The following is an 18,946-nucleotide window of genomic DNA, read 5'->3' as shown; positions in this document are numbered from 1 at the left end:
ATCATCAGTATTTGAACAGTGGTGGTCAGACACCTCAGGGGGACATATGTGGCCACCTCTCCATTCATTCTCTGGGTGGATGTCCCTGCTTAACTAAGTTGCCTATATGTTTGTGGGTTCTAGTTGTCATCTTGGCATTTCACTCTCTTTCAGACACTACAGAGAGAGAACATATCGCTAAAGGCCGAACTACAGAAGATCCAGGTGGCAAAGAGTGAACAGGTCAGTCAGGTTCATATCTGCACTCCTGATCTTTATTGTGCCTTTACATTACAGGTTTTGTTATTCTTGTATACATATTTTGTTAGCTGGCACCATCCTCCAATCGTCATTCACTAACACTGTGGATGGCATCTCCTCATGTAGGTTTGTGAACAGGTAGGACACACACACGATCCAGGGATTGGGGAGTAATGCAGCCTGAAAAATGGAGATTGAAGCATATTTCTTTAATAAAATACATTGCATTGTTTCTTATATTCGATTCATTTCTGAGTAGGTGTTTTAGAATTTGAAGTACGCTTTCACGTTGCTTTTATGGGTTGCCTTGCCTGCCGATTATATTAATAATGTGTATGTTCTGTTTCAGTCGGCTGCAGCGCAAACGCTGGAACAGTTGGAGAAGAGGTATATTATATGTCTTGTAGGCTGCTATTGTAACCAAGATACTAACTATATTCTACCCAATAACTAAGCATATAAAAGAATGTGAACAGCATTGTAAATGTGTGTTGTCCAGGTCCACTTATACCACTCACATGGCCCATCGCTATATGGCATGTACTAGTATATATTAAAAATCTGTAAATTCTCAGTGTTGTTCAGTAGCAAGTCCTTATTTATATCAAATCACTCTATTATAGTGCTATCGTTTTGCTGATGAATTTCCATTGTCTGCTCTGTTATCTGAACAAAATAGTCTCAGCTCTCAATGCGGTCCCCCTACCTGTGAACCCCCATATCTACTTTTTTGGCATTTAGCCACAAGATCATGAACACTGGGGAGCGCTTTCAATGTTTGTAGAGATTATATAGCATTTAATATTACTTACCAAATAGTATTTACAGATCTGTCTTTGATAAAATTTTGCTGAATATATAATGTATATCTGTTCATTCTCTCCTTCCCTTAGTATTGTGGAAAAAGATGACAAGATCAAAGCTTTGGAAAAGAGACTGGAGGCTGAGCTTGTGAAAGTGACCAGTAACATTGAGGAGCAGAAGGTAAAGGCAATTTAGGGGCCTGTTCACATCTGGTAATCCTCACATATTGGGCGTTAGTGCTGGGCAAGATGTAGCTGCTGAGTATATTTTTAGGTCCTCACTGACTATTATCCTCCTTGCATTTCACAGGCTAATATGTGTCAGTTAGAGATGAGCGAATAGTATTTTAAACTATAGTTTGGAATACCTTGCTCCATAGGAATGAGTGGGAGCAGACGGCACTTAAAGGGGCTCTATCATTGGGAAAAGTCATTTTTAACTAAACACATCCTTGCATAGGCTTTAGAAAGTCTATTTCACACCTACCTTTAGTATGTAGATTGCTTCAGTGGTTTCCGAATAAGTCAGTTTTTATTCATATGGTAATGAGCTTCCAGCCAGCACAGGAAGTTCCCAGCAGCACTCATCTCTTCTATCATCTCCTATGTGTGTGCAAACAGGAAGCTGAGTCATCATCAGCCTGTGCATAGGAAACAATAGCAAAGAGGGTGCACGATACATCGTGCACCAGTCTAATTGGCATTTGAATAAAAACGGACTTATTCAAAAACCGCTGAGGCAATTTACATACTAAAGGTAGGTGTGGAATGGCCTTTCTAAAGGCTATGCAAAGATGTGATTAGTTAAAAAATGACTTTTCCCAATGATAGAGCCCCTTTAACCCCTTGCTGTTCACCTGCTCCTATTCATTCCTATGGAAGCGAGGTACTTGAAACTACCGTATATACTCGAGTATAAGCCGACCCGAATATAAGCCGAGGCCCCTAATTTTACCACAAAAAACTGGGAAAACTTATTGACTCGAGTATAAGCCGAGGGGGGAAATGCAGCAGCTACTGGAAAATATCAAAAATTAAAATGGTCAGAGTTTTTGGGTACAGTAGATACTGGGTGCTGGGAAAGGGGAGGGGGAGTTTTGGTTGTCTGTCTGCCCCTTCCCTGAGCTTGAGGACTGTTTTTTCTTCCCCCACTTGGAATTCATCCTGGCTGAATATAGGGTATCTGCAGTGCTCCTATTAACCCCTTCCCGATGGAACAGGAGCACTGCAGATACCCTATATTCAGTAGACCGGGCACTTTCAGACACAGGGATACCTAATGTGTATGTGTTTCACAGTCATTTTCTACTTTTGTATGTATTCCAAGGAAAGGAGTAATTTAGAACTTTTATTTTCTTTTAAATCTTTTTATTTTTTGCACTATTTTATGGGAGATTCTATACATTAATATTGTGGCTGGTCATAGACACCCCCCCCCCCCCCCCCTAAAAAAAAAAAAAAAAAAAATTTTTTTTTTTTTTTTTTGCTGACTGGAGTATAAGCCGAGGGGGGCTTTTTCAGCTCAAAAACTGGGCTGAAAGATTCGGCTTATACTCGAGTATATACGGTATGTTTCGAATACTACTCGAATCAACTCTAGTGTCAGTAATAGACTGTACAGAGTATTGCAGTCGATCCTTCTGTGTTGCATAGAAAGATATAAACTAAAAACATTTATTCCATGGTTTACTTTTCTTTACAATGAGAACCTATTATTGACCTATTTCAATGCCTGGCTCATACAATGAGATTCATCACACTTCTGATAGAGGCACATGTGCAGAGTTTCATGCAACGTATACCCAATAAAAGGCTCTTTACGTGACCGTAAAAGGAATCAGAAGATCTTTCTCTAACAAATGACTTCTAGACATTCACATGTATCTGACCGCCCTTACAGCATCTGCATTGTAGAAAAAATGCTTTTCTTTTGTCGCATGAAAATTAGATGGAAAGGTTCTTTGGGTTGTGCCTTCCATATCTGTCCGATTCCTCTCACTTTCTGTCATTGCCAGAACTGTTAGCATTGTCATCTCATAGATCATCTACCTTGGCACGCCCCCTGCTGTTGACTGCCATTGGAAAATAACTATGTGCAGTAATACAGTTGTTCAGTGGTGTGCTGTGAACCTTTATCGCCTCCTTGTGATTTCAGGCGGTACAGCATCTTAATACTGAATTGCAGGCGCAGTTGCAGAAGCTGCATGAACAGTCTCAAGAGCAGGTAAGTAACCAGACGAGCACTGTGTTGTACGTGGTAGTTCTGTGTAAGTGCATTGCATTTATTAATTGTTTTGCTTTTTGTCTCCTTCAGGCAAATAGAGAAGTGTTTGTTCAGCTGGAAAAGAGGTGAGTGTGCTTTATGTACTGTAGTTATACATTTTATTTCATCTTGTCCCAAATAGATTTATCCTAATGCTGTCCATGATCACAGTTAACAGTAAGACAAGTCTATACATTTCACCCCTTTGCCTCACTGTGCATGTAACACATGTGTATTGAAGCGAAGGTGTATATTTGTTTTACTGAAGAGGTTTACAGGCATTTATTCATATGAATGGGATCTGAGCTGTAATGGCACAGCCTGACCCACCACACAGTATACAGCGCTGTCTGTTTCTGGCTCTGTACACTATACTTAGAATAGCTGATCAGTGCTGTTGTCAGGTATCAGACCCCCCCATAATCTCAGTCATGACCTATCCTAAGGATTGATCTTGGATAACTCCTTTTAAATCCAGTTTTATATTTTATACTGACATCTTGCAATTTTCCACTTTTGAAGCCTGCAAGAAAAGGATGAGAAAATCAAAACCATTGAGGAGTTATTGGAGGCTGGACTTATACAGGTCGCAAACAAAGAAGAAGATTTGCGGGTAACCATTTACTACATCACTTAGTTGCAATAAATATCCAGTTTTCAAAAGAAATGTGATGGTAGCAGGCTGTATACTTTCTATAGCAATCTGATAAACCGGAATATCTAGTAACCTTGCCAATGCCAGAATAAAGTGAGTGACATTCTGGTTACTTCTATTCTTGACTGTAGATTAAGATTTCTGAACTGAACTGCTAACTGTAAAATGTTGACACATATTGCTCTAAACCAAGTTAACATTGCGGAGATGCCTAAAGGTATATTCACATGCAGCAGATTTGTTGCAGAAATTCCTGCAACTGAAATGCGTTCTGTTCATCTGAACACAGTTGTCCTGGCGTATTGATTGTATAGTAGCAGAAAATCCAAGAAATTGTTGTGTTGCGTGAATATACCCAAATTGCATAGAACATATAAATTGGTGGTGACTTAACTTTTTATCCATTTTATTTGTTATTGTTTTTAAGTTACTGAGGGATGAAAATGCATCCTTAAGAATGGATTTGCAGAATCTCAAGGCGCAACACAATGACCAGGTAACTTTTTTTTTTTTTTTTTTTTTATACGTTTCAGCTTTTTTAAGCAACATCCATATTTGCAGTCCGTATAACATTAAGCAATAGCAGAGGCGTTCATATCTCAGTTACACTTTGATTTAACAGGTACAACCATAGACCTTTCATTGTTTTAGCCTGGGATCCCAGATTTTAGGTAAATGGTGGGATTTCCTTATCGGTGTATGTATATTTTTATATATAAGTGGTAAATCTGCTTTTATTTCTCTGCACAATAAAAACGAATTCCACGTTTCCAGTTCATGATAGTTTTCTAGTAGGACTAGGTAAATGTATCTTAGGGTTGCCAAATGGTATTCTGATTTTTCCCTAATATAAAACATAATCTTCCCATATAGAAGTCGGCCATATTTAGTAAGTTCACAATCAGTCACCAGATTTTGGTTAGGGCGCGTTCACATCTGCGCTCGGTCTCCACTTTCGCCAATCTGGTGGGATTCCGTCTTCTGCCCCGAGAAACTGGACAGGGGACGGAAATCCCCATTTAAAAGAATGCAAAATGTCACGGACACAGCTAGTGTCCGATGCTAATGCCCGCACAAGATTTTGAACGGACATTAGCAGCGGACACTAGCTGTCGGACACCGACGGTAGTGTGAACATCCCCTTAGATGTATAATAACATGGTTAATACCCCCCCTCTTACATATCAGATTGGCAAGAGCAGCTGCCTCTTAACACCACAGTAGGGTTATTCAAGTCCGTGCTAATCCCCCAGACTGCGTAGGAGGGATTTTTTTTTATTTTTTTTTTAAGGTTTGAGTCATATTTCCACTATCACATTCAGATATCAATGTGTCCCTGTCCAGTTTGGCTTTTCCATAAGAAAGGAGCAAGGAATTTATCTATTGTGTACCTTTTGTCTCCTTTTGACACTTTATACCTCAAACCTAAGAAAATAGAAAAACAATCTTTAATCAATCAATTACTTAGAAGCCCCTTTGAGGTCATCACAAAAAACATGCATTTATAAAGAGTCTTCTGTTTGGGTGGTCTGCTCTAGGGATGGCCTGTAGGTATAGTATTTAGTGGGGGTCTTAGCACTGTTAGGGTAAGTTCACACATTTTTCTTTTCTTTTTTTGCAAGTGGATTTTTTGGTAGAATTTGCCTCAATAAACGCTTCCCTTTAATTTCTCTGGGAATGCATAGAATATTTCTTCCTTCACCTAGAGGAAAAAAGTGTCGACCTGGGGGGTCCCATCTCAAGGATCCTATCTATACTGGTAGCTTATGTAAATTGAAGCCTTTTCCTAAATATATTGCTTTAGAAATTCTGCTTTGTTTGCCTGCTATGTGAATTTATTCCTCCCATTGTTTACACAGTGTTGATATAACCACAGACTGGGAGATAGGACAATTGAAATCACTCACTCACTGCTCTAATTGGCAGGATAATCATTCAGCTAATTGCAGTTTACTGATAAAACCTGGTCTGTTATCTCTATGTAAACACACAGATAACACTGAGTCTGTACAAGCATCTGCATATTATCTGACCTGAATAAGTGTTGTGTATCTTGTTCAGCAAGAGGGGTGGAGGGAGAAATACAGGAAGTGAGATGCTGAGACACTGAGATGGGAAAAACTCCTTTAAGGCGGATTCTGCTCTGCAAGCCTAATAGAAAGGAGGCATAAAAAAAAAACCTGACAAGGTTTTTGACACACTTTTTACAAAAATTGCATAAAAAACTGCTAGTTATTTTGAAGTAGATTTCAATGCCCATCCATAAAACGATGTGCTAGAGGGGAAAAAAAAGCCAGAAAAGCACTTTTTTTTCAGCCTGCAAAAAAAACTCTGTGTGAAACTACCCTTACATGTCAAAACCTTTAAGAAATTCTAGATTCGCTTTGAAGACATAACCATTTGAAACCCTTTAAATGGACTATATGGAAATATTAAGCGTTGGATGTCTTTACAGACCCTATTACAGTAATGTGTTGATTTGATTTTTCAGGTAGCCCTCACATCTATGGTTCAAGACCTACAAAATGTGTAAGTTTGTTAATTTTACCTGTTGATTTGGTGTCTCATGGTTGCGTTAAGAATAAGGCCCAACATTGCGGAAACAGTGTTTTTTGCTGCAGTTATTTGAGCTGAAGTCAAGAGTGACTACAAAGGAAGGGAAAATATAAAGCAAGCTCTTAGATGTTTCCTTTGTGTTAAATCCATTCCTGACTTTAGCTAAAAAAAAAAAAAGGCAGTAAAATCTGCAGCAAAACACTGCATTTCTGCATCCTGGGGCCTTAGCCTTATGAGGGTTTTTTGAAGATCATCCCTGTTTAAAGCAGCTTCTGTTCTGATAACTTTAGTCAGGTATTACATGGATGACCATTCATCTCTATGGTTTCCATGTAATACATTTCACTTTCAGCGATTGGGTACCTGGAGCCAGACTCATGGAGTTCACCATGTCATGGCAATTGCTCCCATGTTATAGTGGTATTCTATTGTATGACTATTCCTTTGCTACAGACAATTAGTTATCTGCATATCATGACTTGATCCGTTTTAACAGCTCATGTCTTTGTGCAACCATTGCCACCAGCTTAAAGAAGCACTTCCACAAAATAGTTTATTCTCTGACCCATTAGAAAGGTACATGATATAAATTGTAGTGAAAGTATTACTCTTACTACCTTCAGGTCCTCTGCTATACCATGTGATCAGCAGTTAGACACTCCAACTGACACAGCGTCTCGTGTGGATATTAAGTCTATTTCCTAACTCTTTCTTTTGAGACCCTTGATGCGAATCTTACAAGAATGAGTAGAGGAACTACCTGTCCGCACATAACCCCCTCCAATTTACTGCAGGTCACATGACACAGCTGAGGACCAGGGATTACCAAATAATACTTCCGCTGGTAAGAATCTTACTTGCACTGCCATTTAGATCATGTACCTTTCTGACAGGCCAAAGATGGATGGGGTGGGGCCTGTGTGAGCGCTTCTGCAACTGCCTAGTGCTATAAATTCACGGCAGGTGGCTAGACATGTGGTCATCACAAGTTAACTTGATATTCATATTGTGTAAAATGTTCATTAAATATCCCTCAGGATCCATGAGAAGGAGGGCAAGATCAAGTCTGTAGAAGGTCTCCTCCAGACTGAGCAGCTGAGGGCTGACAAGGAGGGCAGGACTGTACAGGTATTTCCCAAAAGTCTGCTCTTTTTAGATCTTCTCTTTGCTGCCCTCTAAGGGTGTTCAGTTTGGCAACCATTTATTTATAGGTGATGGATAATTGCTGGTCACTGGGTTAATCTGCAGTAGATTAATATAGGTAGTGTTTATATTATTTAACTAGTACATGTGAAAATCCATTAGCTTATGACTGCTTATTGAAATACAGTATGTGTTACCTATGTTATCCCCTAAGCAACCAAGTCAGCACACTCTTGTGGAGAGCTGGAATTTGCACTCACCTACTCATACTCACTATCAGCAGTTCCATTCCTGACTTCTAGATAAAATAAGATGGCTTCTGAGATTGATTGACAATTTCTTGCTTCCAAATGGAATGATCTCTTAATTTGTTACCTTCAAAAAGTTTTCTGGTGTACAAGATATAAAAGTGTTGCACAAAAATTTGAGACCTGGCACGAGCATTCTTAGAAATCTGGTGTAAATGATGCTGGAAAACGATGTCTGCTATATGCTGGAGTAATGTCCTCAGCCGGTGCACAACTGGTAGAAGGTGCGCCTTATTTATGGGGGGGACATACATAAGTGACATGCACTCTGCCAACTCCAGAGCATTGAAGACTGCTGTTAAAAATTCTTCATAAATCTGACCTGTTATGTTGCTGTCCATTACATGTATTCATTCAGTTTTAGGATTAAGCCATTCACCTACAATAGCAGAGGGTTGAATGCTCATTTAACCAACCACAATTTATTGCAACTCCCCCCTATATAAGCATGACTGACTCTACTGAGCATGCATGTATTCCCAGATAGGAAGAGGAGAATAAGATGATGCCTTTGGCCGCTTATCTGCCTTAGGCTAAGGCCCCACAATGCGGAAAAGCTGCTTTTTTTTTGTTACAGGTTTTTGCTGCAGTTTTTTGAGCCAAAGCCAGGAGTGGCTTGAGCAGAAGGGCGAACTATAAATGCTTCCTTTTATATCTCCCATTCCCTTTGTAACCACTCCTAGGTTTGGCTCAAAAAAAAAGCGCAGCAAAATCGGCAACAAAAAAAACAAAACAGCTTTTCCGCATTGTGGGGCCTTAACCTTAAGAAGTAATCAATTTGTCATATGGAAATCCAACATTTCCATTCATGATCTGTTGGCTAGAGTCAGAATAACACAATATAGATTAGGTGTTTGGTCAGTCCCACTGAAATTGACTGGTTTAGGTGACATTCATCCAGTGTGTGTACACTCATTAATATACAGTACATTCTATATTTCATTTTATGTTACATTGTACTTTATGCACCTGCCTTATCACAGACTAGCTTTTGGCCCATTCTCAGTGTTTTTACACTCAGCAATCATGGTAATAATTTCCAATAAATTGAATTTTTCTTTTTATAAATTTTTTTTGTAAAGTAATGGAATATATTTGCTGTTGGAGAGGTCTAATTTGAACATGACCTGTGAGTGGGCTAACAGCACTTCCATTTTGTTTTGCATGCCATTGTGCTGTGGTTTTGTCTCCCATTTGTCTTGTTTTCATTGTGTAAAGGAATTGACTAAAGAAGTAGAAGCGCTGAAGGAAGTGTTGGCAAGTAGCCAGCTTGAGAAGGCTGAACAGGTAACTCCAAAACTTAATTGTTCACTAAAAAGGATCATAGTCAAAAAGTCTAAATTCGCAGCCTCCTGGACCTAGTTTAGGCTTTGTTCACCTTTATGTTTTTTGTACCTTTACCATGTCCTATAGGAAAATTAATGACTAGCAAAAATATAAGGGTATATTCATACGGTCGAATTTAAAATTATTTTGAGCTGGAAGAGCAACTTAAATTCATCTCCAAAAATCGTCCCTGTTGAACTTGCGGCAGAAAGCCAAGGCCGAGCTTCTGGTTTCTGCCCCAGCTTTGCACCTGTGATTGGTCTCATGTACAATGAAGCTAATAAAGTGTAAGGCCTCATACAAGAATAAAGCAGGATGCTCTGAAAAAGTGTTCGTCGCTGCCTCATATTAAAAACAATGAGCAGCAAATTTGGGCCGTTTTTTTTTTTTTTTTTTTTAGAGTATTTTGAAGTGGGAAACTGCTTAAAGGAAAACGGAAGTCTATCACCAGAACCCAGCCTATCAATCCAGCCCTATAGATAGATTAGGGTCACCTTTCCCCTTATGAATCTGCGCCTCAGTTTGCAACATATTGCTGTTTTTTTCAATCTGCAAATGAGCTCTTTGACCCAACGAGGGTGTTGCCATTGCTTCAAAAGGTTAAGTGGTAATTTTCTCATTGTTACTTTGAGTTAATTTGCATATTGACAAAAACTCTGCAACGGAGGAAGCAATTCACAAGGGGGTGAACACTGATGGATTATGGGCAGCTGAATCTATATATCTGCAGGGCTGGCTTCTGTGGACAGACTCCCTTTAATGTGTCTGTAGCCTTCCACTGCCACATGAAGGCCTAAAGAACCCGGCTGATATATGGGATAGTGTAGGTGACCATATACTGGTGGCGAAATGGAGCAATTTTGAGGGATGTTGTGGATTTTACACAGTCATATTGTAAAATATTTCACTTCTACAAATGGCCTACGATCTGATATACTTCGGAAACTTTTTAGCATTATTTTTTTTTTTTTTCACTTTGATTTTTTTTTTGTATTTTTCTTTAGGCTTCTACTGCTACACATGTTCAGGAGCTTCAGAATCAGTATGTACATATTAGTGCCCATTATTTTATGCTAATACCTTAAACAATCTCTGGGTAGTTTCACATAACCTAACTTTTTTTTGTTGTGTTTTTTTTAGGTTGAAGGGCAAGGAGGAGAGCTTAAAGGTGATAGAAGCACGGTTTGGTGAACGTGAGAAGGTGATCCTAGAGAAGGAAAGACAAATTGAGGTAACTTTCTAATCTCTGTTCAGTTAATTTCCATAAGGTATTGACGGGGACAGATATTTCCTATAGGTCATCCTAATGTAGAACAGAACGGTGGCCTTTCCATGGTGTGTAAGGCTAATTATAAGGAACAATAGACCGCTTAGTACATTAGCTGCAGTATCAGGTACACTGAACTGTACATAAGTGTCGCAATGTCTGGATAAACAATGAAGAAGCTGCAACATCTTTGGCGTGTATCCCCATTGTCAGTCCCCGGACATCACACATCTATTTACACTGTTAGCGTCTAGTTTTGTTAATGGCTCTTTAATATTTCATTCTGATGTAACTTTCCATATAATATTTCACTAGGAATAATATTAAATATATATGCCTAAACATTACTGTTACATCTTGTGTATGGTGCCCCCTGGTGTTCAACCTTTTCAGAATGTTCACCTGATGTAGTCTGACAGCCCAGATTGTCCCATACAAAGCCTACAAGTGGCAAACCAGCCTGTAAGAGTAAATGGAGTAGAAGTGGTTTCTTCTCACCAGCGTTGGGCACATTAGTTGGCTCTTATGAGATGGAATTAAAAGAACACAAGTGGGCACCATAACAAATAAGAGACTGCAATATTTAGAGAGAAACATTTAAAAAACAAACATAATTGGGTAGATTTACTAATATTACTAATAACTAACACTGTCTACTATTAATACTTTCACTGTCTAAAACGATATTTTATATTCTGTTCTTTTGGCAGACATGACACCAGATTTCTGGTGCTTCTTGCTTGATAAATCTCCCCCAACGTTTGCTTTAGTTAATCTAACAATGATATTGTAAGGGTCCATTAACACGGAGGAAAATGGTGAGGAATGTGGTGTGGAATTTCAGCGCTGAAAAAATGCCTCTCATTGACATCAATGGGGTTTTTTTCTGCTAGGCTTTTTTTCAGCGTTGAAATCCCACACCACATTCCTCACCATTTTCCTCCATGTGAATGGACCCTAAGGGTCAGTTCACACGTGAAAACCGCCTAGCTTATTTGTGTGAGGTAAAAAACCTCGAGGAGTTTTTTTGACGCTGTTTTTTGCATTCCACGCGGTTTTTGACGAGGTTTTTGACGCGGTTTTCGCTAGCGGTTTTCGCTAGGGTTTTTTTTCCTATATGTGCTATAGAAACTGCAGGCGAAAACCGCGCGGTTTTTTGCAAAAAACCGCGCGGTTTTTTACCGCGCGGTTTTCGCCTCCCATTCACTTCTATGCAATTCTTCAGGCGTTTTCCGCCTGAAGAAAGGTCATGTCGCTTCTTCAGGCGGAAAACGCTAGGAGGAAAAAAAAAGCTAGTGGTCTACATAGACCACCATGTTAAAGGAGAGGTTTTTGAAGCGAATTCCGCTGTCAAAAACCTCCCCTTTGCCCACGTGTGAACTAGCCCTAATGGTTATCATGGGTCAACAACATTCATTGCTATACTGTAGGCATCAGATAAATCAGAAGAATACAATGCATATCCTTACAACACCCTGTCCATAAGTAAGTGTTTAATGACTGTTTTTATGTTTTTTTTCTTGAAGGATCTACAGAAGGAAAGTCAACAACTGAGAATTCATATTGAAGATGTCAAACAAAAGTTACAGCAGGTACAGGAGATTGTACCGTATTTTGCGGACTATAAGGCACATAACCCATGAGCGCCTTATAGTCCTGTCTAGGTTCATATATAAGGCGCATCGGACTATAAGGCGCAGCACTGTCCGGTGCGCCTTATATGTGATTGAAAACGGCGGCACGCAGACTTTGCCGGCGGCCGCTTAACCCCCAACGTGCCAGCCGCTTCTATTCATTGAAATGAATGGAAGCGCTCGGCACGTGAGGAGTTAAGCAGCGGCCGCCGGCAAAGTCTGCGTGCCGCTTCCATACATTGCAATGGGAGCGTGCTATTCGAATAGTATTCGCTCATCTCTAACTTCCATATATAAAGCGCACTGGACTATAAGGCGCACTTTCGATTTCTGAGGAAATCGTAGGATTTTATGTGCGCCTTATAGTCCGGAAAATACAGTATGTATATTTTTTCTGCTTTCTGCCTCAATCAATGAGATATTACCTTTTTTTTTTTTTTTTATTTCTACTGATTTTCTAATGAGCTGTTCAGTGCAATGAGGGCATCAATGCTGCTGCATAGCACCAAATAGCGCCAACTTTTTCCCAGTTTTTCCTCTCCCTCCTGCTTGTACACTGCCTGGCCCTATCTGTCATAGTAGGGAGGGAGCTCTTTTGGTGTAAGTCCTTGTTGTACCAAACAGGTCATTAATATATCAGGAAAAAGTTAATGCCCTTGAGACTCTAATTGGGAATCAACAAAAAGCATTTCACTTCCATGTCAGCCGCCCCTATATGACTATGCATAGATAGCTTTCAGTCACTGTTAGGACCGCCTCCTTGACCTCTTAGCATTGAAAGAGCAAAGATTGATACTGAATCTTTTCCCACCAAACTATAAGCTTCTGAGCTCATCCTGCTTCATAACATGATACCTGTGGATTGAGCAGGTGATAGAATCTCTTAAGGCCATAGGTTCTGCTTGTTCTGTATTTGCTCATACAGTATTTACCACTGACACATGCAGTATTGTGCGGATCCACATTACCATCTGGATAGACAAATTGTCCTTACGACAACACAAAGATCACTTTATCGTAGTTCTCCATAAAGATGTTCCTTTTGTATATCGTACAGAGTCGGTGACTTTATTTTTTATTTTATTTTTTTTTTAACCTTTTTAGCAAGATTCATCTTCAGCTGGAGTGCACGAGCTTCAGAGGATGTAAGTATTTCTTAAGTTATTTGTTGTAATCTGTAACCCCTTTAAAATAAAGAAAAAAAAGAAAAAGAGGAGAGTTGTTTTCTACACACTTGAATATACCGGGCCACAAATATTATAACTCTAGTTGGGATGTCCTACCACAAAATTGAAGTCCTTACATATGTCGTTTTATATGTCGGGTTAAATAACAGCGTCCTTCCTTTTCTATTACTGAATCCTTTTGAATTCTGCATTTATGTAGAGTGGAACAACAGAATGAGAAAATTAAGAACATGGAGGCTGCTCTATCGGACAGAGAAGCAAATATAGCTGTCACATCTCAGGAACTAACGGTAAGGTCCAAAACCTGGAGCATTGAATGCATCCATGATGGCAAAAACTGCACTGACTTTTTTTTTTTTTTTTTTTTTTTTAACCATTTCATAGGGTCTGAAAAAAGAAAATGAAATTTTGAAAATTCAGGCCTGTGAACTACAAAAGAAGCATGATCAACAACTACGACAGGTGTGAATTGTTCATAGCTTCTACCTTTTAATGGATATATTTTTTTCATTTTTGTAGCTATTGTGAATTGTAGAAAAGTTGAAGGAGAAAAAAACTAAAATAAGCTGCATGTTCTTTTGTAGTATACAATCTCCTTCATATCCAATTTTTGTATCCCAATACATCAAGAAATTTAGGGAAGCTCTGCGTCTCGGTTATGTGATGATAATGGCTAAAGATCGATGTTTGATCACTCCCACTACTTTCCCTAATTTCAGGTTTCTTCGGCTGCTAAAGGTGAAGAATTAATAGAAGCGTAAGTAAAATGTCCTACACTTCTGTTTACACTTGGATAATTTATTTTCCATCAAAATTGCTTTTCAACAACTGCGTGTTTGGATAGAGACAGATGTGTTTTATATCAGTGATGAAACAGACCAGTCTCCTGTAGAAATGTCATGACACCAATGTGAACAGAACCATATATTCATATTTAATAAGACTGTTAAAAAAAGTTGATATCATAACGAAGATTGTAGAGCAGGTTCACATTTCACTATCCATTGGCCAGAATCCCCCATGTTCATGTGTTAATGGCCAAGCAAATATAACATTACGCAGCACCCATTGCCAAAAATGATTGCATATGTAATGTGCTGATATGCTAGGACCTCTAGAGTAAGAGGCTAAGGTTGCTCTCTGCTATGGCTTAGAGGAAGCCCAGATGGAGAGGTAATAGGAAATGTGAGCAGTTCTTTTAAAGTGTACCTGAGTTTTCATGTATTTTGAAATATGTGCAGGGTCTTGCTGGGCAGTCTGGTCTCTGGCTGTATAATCCATCATATATGGTGTCCTATCAGTTTTTCTGCTGCTAATAATCGATTATAGCTATAACACAGTTTACACTTGTCTCTCAGCCAGGGGTATATAGAATAAGGAGCAGTTTGCTCCCCTCCCCCATCCATTTTCTAATGTTAATTCTGCCATACTGCCAAGAGTAACTATGCAATTGCAAATACCTGAGAAAACCCCAAGTGAACACTTACTTGACTGGGCAAATACATGCAGCCAAGCAGATAGAACACACAATAAAAACAAAGAATACAGGCAATAAAACTATTTGTTGTCTGTGAATAATATCCCTTCTGTAATCACACAACGAACTAGAAGTGTGGAAACAAATACATAGAAGACTGGAGAAGCTGTGAGATTTGCAGAATCCTCAGCCTCTTGCACAGAGCAACAGTTTGCAGACTTGCAAGCTGTGAGGAGAAACAACCCCTCCTCTCTACATTCATTATGTGAAGAGGTAAAAGGATCGCTCTCTACACTCACTGACATAAGCAAGATGGAATGGGACTGCAAATTAGGGAGACTCTTAGTGGAAGGTAATTTAGAGAGGTTTTTATCAGACAAGAATTGGCCACATTTCTAATTAAAGTGGGTTATATTGTTGTCTGAAAAATTAGTGACGATTTAAGACAAAGCTTGAAATCCAATAAAGGTAAATTTGCACATAGCATGTAAGAGACTTGCACATGTTATACCTAACAATTCAGTGGCCTGATCATAACTAGACTTGCAGAAACAAAAATTGATAACTGGTCATATAAAAGGTTTTTGGGGTTTATTTTGGTACTCACAACCTTGTAGGATAACCAGTGAAGCTCACTACGGTCACCTGACATATAATGTATGTTTTCTAGAATTGCAGCGAAAGACAAGTATATAACAGAGCTGCTCGCCGAGCTAGAAGTTCAGAAATCTGCCGTAGAGCAACAAAGGAAGAAGAACAATGTAAGCACGTGGACTTTTTGATGTATTCCATTTTTCTAACTAATGTTTCCTTCTGTATATTCGTGGGTTGGTTATACACACACGAAGGATAAAAGTTGGCCATCTGTCAATTTCAGCAAGATCCCCAGCTATCGTGTGCGTGTGTGATGATTCAGCCTTGGCAGCTATATTTGCTTATAGATATGTGATCGGTGGGAGGATGACGGGCAGCCCCCACAAGGGTCACCTTTTCAGGGCCACATCCGATGCCCCTATTATACATACACTTCACGGAGCTGGAAGCAGGTAGTGGAGCAGAGCTTGTGGTAATGGAAGAGTTAAGCTACAGTACTGGCTCCAGGCCACTATATAGAAACCAGAGCTATCTTCTTCCAGCTCACGCAGTGAATAGTGTAGGGGTCAGAAGTGGCACCGAATACTTGAAAAGTTTGGGGACTGGCCATGTTCCCATGTCGATCAGATATTTAGGGTCTGCATATTACTTTTTCACGAATCGCGGACAATCACTCTGTGTTATTAAAGCCTATCCCCTAGGTTTAGATTTCCATACCACGTCTCCCATGATCTTTCAGTAGGAGTATACATCTTGGATCTATGTTCCATCCAAAAATGTCTGTGGCGCTCAGTTCTTGGCAGATCCTGTTTCTGTTGTTACCAGCTGAGATGTGATGTTCATGGGGGCTGTCATTTATCCTTGTGTATCAAGTGCTTCTTCACCTAAATTTATTTTTAGAAAAATCCAATTAACAGCTTGAAATGAGGAAAGTCATGGAGTGACTGCTGTCAATCTGTTTCCCTACTTAGCAGTCGGCACTGTGCCAGTCCTGCTATAGTTGAGCATTTAGGTTATTTGAGCCAGTCGTTGCTAGGAATGCTATGCCCCAACATTGGAAATAGCGGGTAGTGCCTCTAGTAACCACTATGCCCAAAATTACTTGGATCAGAGAGTGGGAAATGTCAGAATGCAATGAATAAATGCACGCCATACACATTGGATGTATTGATGTCTAGAACAGACGCCATCATGGTCGTAGACTACTGCTTCATTCCTATAGTACCACTGGAGATGCAGTAGTCAGAAGGTCATGGTGAATGTTCTCCATGTGCTGTTCATTGTATTTAATGTCCATTACACATCCGTTCTTAACGTAAATATTCACACTCCCATTTTTTTTCTTAATACATAGAAGTCAGTTTTAAAAAAACATTAATGGGTCCGTTTTTAAAGGATGATAAAATGCATTAATGTCCTAGTTACATCTTTAAAAAAACGGATCAGTAGGTTGGGTAAAAACAAAGTAAACAAAATGTTGAATTCATTTTTTATTGTCTAGTAAAAACAGAAAAATTTTGCCATCAAAAACACATAACTAATGCAAAACGGCCATTAAAAACAAAACGATTCAAGTTTTTTACAGCCAAGAACCCGACTTATGATCATGTGAATACTGAGTGGGTTTTTTTGGAATGGACATGCAAATGTATTATAAAAACAAGCGTGTAAATATCCACATTGACTTTTATAAGTCAATTTGGATAGTACACTGAAGAAGAAAAAATGGTGGTGTGCATGCAGCCTAAAACTATATGACAGCATTCTAATATATAGTGAAACCTCTCCAAAAGGTCACCTCCATATTTTCTGTGCTGGATTTTCCATGCAACTTGTCACCTTTGAGGACTGCCCCCTTTACAAAACTACTTTTGCATGGGGGTTTGGTCCTCTCAAAAAGGTTTCACGATGGAAATGGTTTGTTTCCAATAGCAACCAATCACAGTGCGGCTTTCTTTTTTTCAAGCGCACCCTAAGTAATGGGAGCTGTGTTGTGATTGGTCACTATGGGCCACAAATATAGGGTATTGTTTTAGGCTGCTTCATAAGCCTCCGCAATATGCTTGTGCTTATACCCCATCCCTCAAATTCTGTCCTGGAATAGTTACTGTATTTGGTCGATTATTGAAATTTATTATTTTTTTTTATTATTTTTTTTTTTTACAATTGTTTTACTTTATGCTTACTTGAAACTGTTGGTGATTTTGTTTTATGTTGTGAATATTAACCCCTTATTTCCCTGTTTGGTGGATTGGTATCTGCACTTTCTTTCTGACACCTTTTCTCTTTTCACAAGGCCAACATTTTCACCCAATTCTAATCCTGAAAAAAGTAGCATTTCAGATTGGATTATAAAAATGAGACCCTCCCATGAGAAAAATAGCACAGTATAAGATCAAGTTTCCCGTATGTATAGTAAAGCTAAGTTGCCAAGAATTGTCCATGGCAGTTTCCACATGGTGATGTCTGCCGTTGGCAATGACTTTGGTCCCTTTGGTGAGACAAAGAAATTATTAAAGACCACTTACCATTACCTCTTAATGTGTGTGTCATAAAAATAGCCATTTTATAGAATAGAAGCCTTTACCATCTTTGGTGGGCTCCTCAGATCTATCTTCTCTAATCCAAGATCACCAGCTGTGATCACTGGAAAAGGCTCCACCAAGATTGTACATTTCCCCTGCATTACTTATGAAGGAATGTCCACCCATGGGACTTGATGGCCACTAGCCACACCTTTTTATAGTTCTCTCCATTGTGTAAGGTGTATGCCCTGTTTGGACAAATAAACTGGGGGGGGGGGGGGTTAGAGACAAAAAAATGTATAGTCAGTTTGAAGTACCACTTACAAACCAGAGTAGGTCTCCTACACAATCTTTAAGATAAAGGCCTGACAGCCATTTTTCTCCTTCTTAAACTTCAAGGAGTTCTACAATATTTGCTTCTGCTCCATAGACGTGTTATATATATATATATATATATATATATATATATATATATATATATATATATATATATATATATATATATATATATATCTATATCTATATATATATATATATATCCGGGTATATTAGGGTGTAGGGTTACTGACTAATACTTGTGCAGTGCCTTTTGCTCATAGTTGGTTTATCTTCTCAAGGCTGCCATTTTGTAAGTTACCTGTGTGGGATCTTCCATATCTCTGGCCTTGCACTGCTACAATCTAATGAATTTTGGGCAAGCAAAAGACACATCAGCCCCTTATAATGCAAAATACTGAATGAACAATGAAGACATTTTAGTATATGGGTCAACTGAAATAACTTTTTCTAAAAACAATTAGGACCTTCGGGAGAAAAACTGGAAAGCAATGGAGGCATTGGCATCAACAGAAAAAATGCTACAAGAGAGAGTCAACAAGACTGCCAAGGTTGTAATGCTGGTGGGGGCATAGCGCAGATTGTACTTGGGCACGGCTGCTCTGTCTGCGGACTCTTAGCTCGGTTTCTGA

At 39.1% G+C, this 18,946-nt stretch overlaps 1 protein-coding gene across 13 annotated transcripts in view; it reads left to right on the top strand.

Annotated features, from left to right (window-relative positions):
- The window catches only part of KTN1 (kinectin 1), an 88,917-nt gene that overhangs the window by 49,064 nt on the left and 20,907 nt on the right, over window positions 1-18,946 (top strand). For 10 of the 13 annotated variants that reach the window (XM_075282731.1, XM_075282723.1, XM_075282732.1 and 7 more), the window contains exons 18-36: window positions 154-222; window positions 590-627; window positions 1,134-1,224; window positions 3,199-3,267; window positions 3,358-3,392; window positions 3,829-3,919; window positions 4,389-4,457; window positions 6,453-6,490; window positions 7,555-7,645; window positions 9,187-9,255; window positions 10,299-10,336; window positions 10,435-10,525; window positions 12,088-12,153; window positions 13,300-13,340; window positions 13,582-13,672; window positions 13,767-13,844; window positions 14,102-14,139; window positions 15,530-15,620; window positions 18,779-18,865. In XM_075282731.1, the coding sequence (XP_075138832.1) occupies window positions 154-222; window positions 590-627; window positions 1,134-1,224; window positions 3,199-3,267; window positions 3,358-3,392; window positions 3,829-3,919; window positions 4,389-4,457; window positions 6,453-6,490; window positions 7,555-7,645; window positions 9,187-9,255; window positions 10,299-10,336; window positions 10,435-10,525; window positions 12,088-12,153; window positions 13,300-13,340; window positions 13,582-13,672; window positions 13,767-13,844; window positions 14,102-14,139; window positions 15,530-15,620; window positions 18,779-18,865 (1,281 nt within the window). The remainder of the gene's footprint in view (window positions 1-153; window positions 223-589; window positions 628-1,133; window positions 1,225-3,198; window positions 3,268-3,357; window positions 3,393-3,828; window positions 3,920-4,388; window positions 4,458-6,452; window positions 6,491-7,554; window positions 7,646-9,186; window positions 9,256-10,298; window positions 10,337-10,434; window positions 10,526-12,087; window positions 12,154-13,299; window positions 13,341-13,581; window positions 13,673-13,766; window positions 13,845-14,101; window positions 14,140-15,529; window positions 15,621-18,778; window positions 18,866-18,946) is intronic. The other 3 variants (XM_075282733.1, XM_075282728.1, XM_075282724.1) reach the window with 2 other exon arrangements.

The sequence above is a fragment of the Leptodactylus fuscus genome, chromosome 7, assembly GCF_031893055.1.
Source record: "Leptodactylus fuscus isolate aLepFus1 chromosome 7, aLepFus1.hap2, whole genome shotgun sequence".
In the NCBI taxonomy this organism is placed as follows: domain Eukaryota; kingdom Metazoa; phylum Chordata; class Amphibia; order Anura; family Leptodactylidae; genus Leptodactylus; species Leptodactylus fuscus.
Note: the sequence above shows the minus strand (reverse complement) of the source record. Positions and strands in the feature narration are given on the sequence as shown.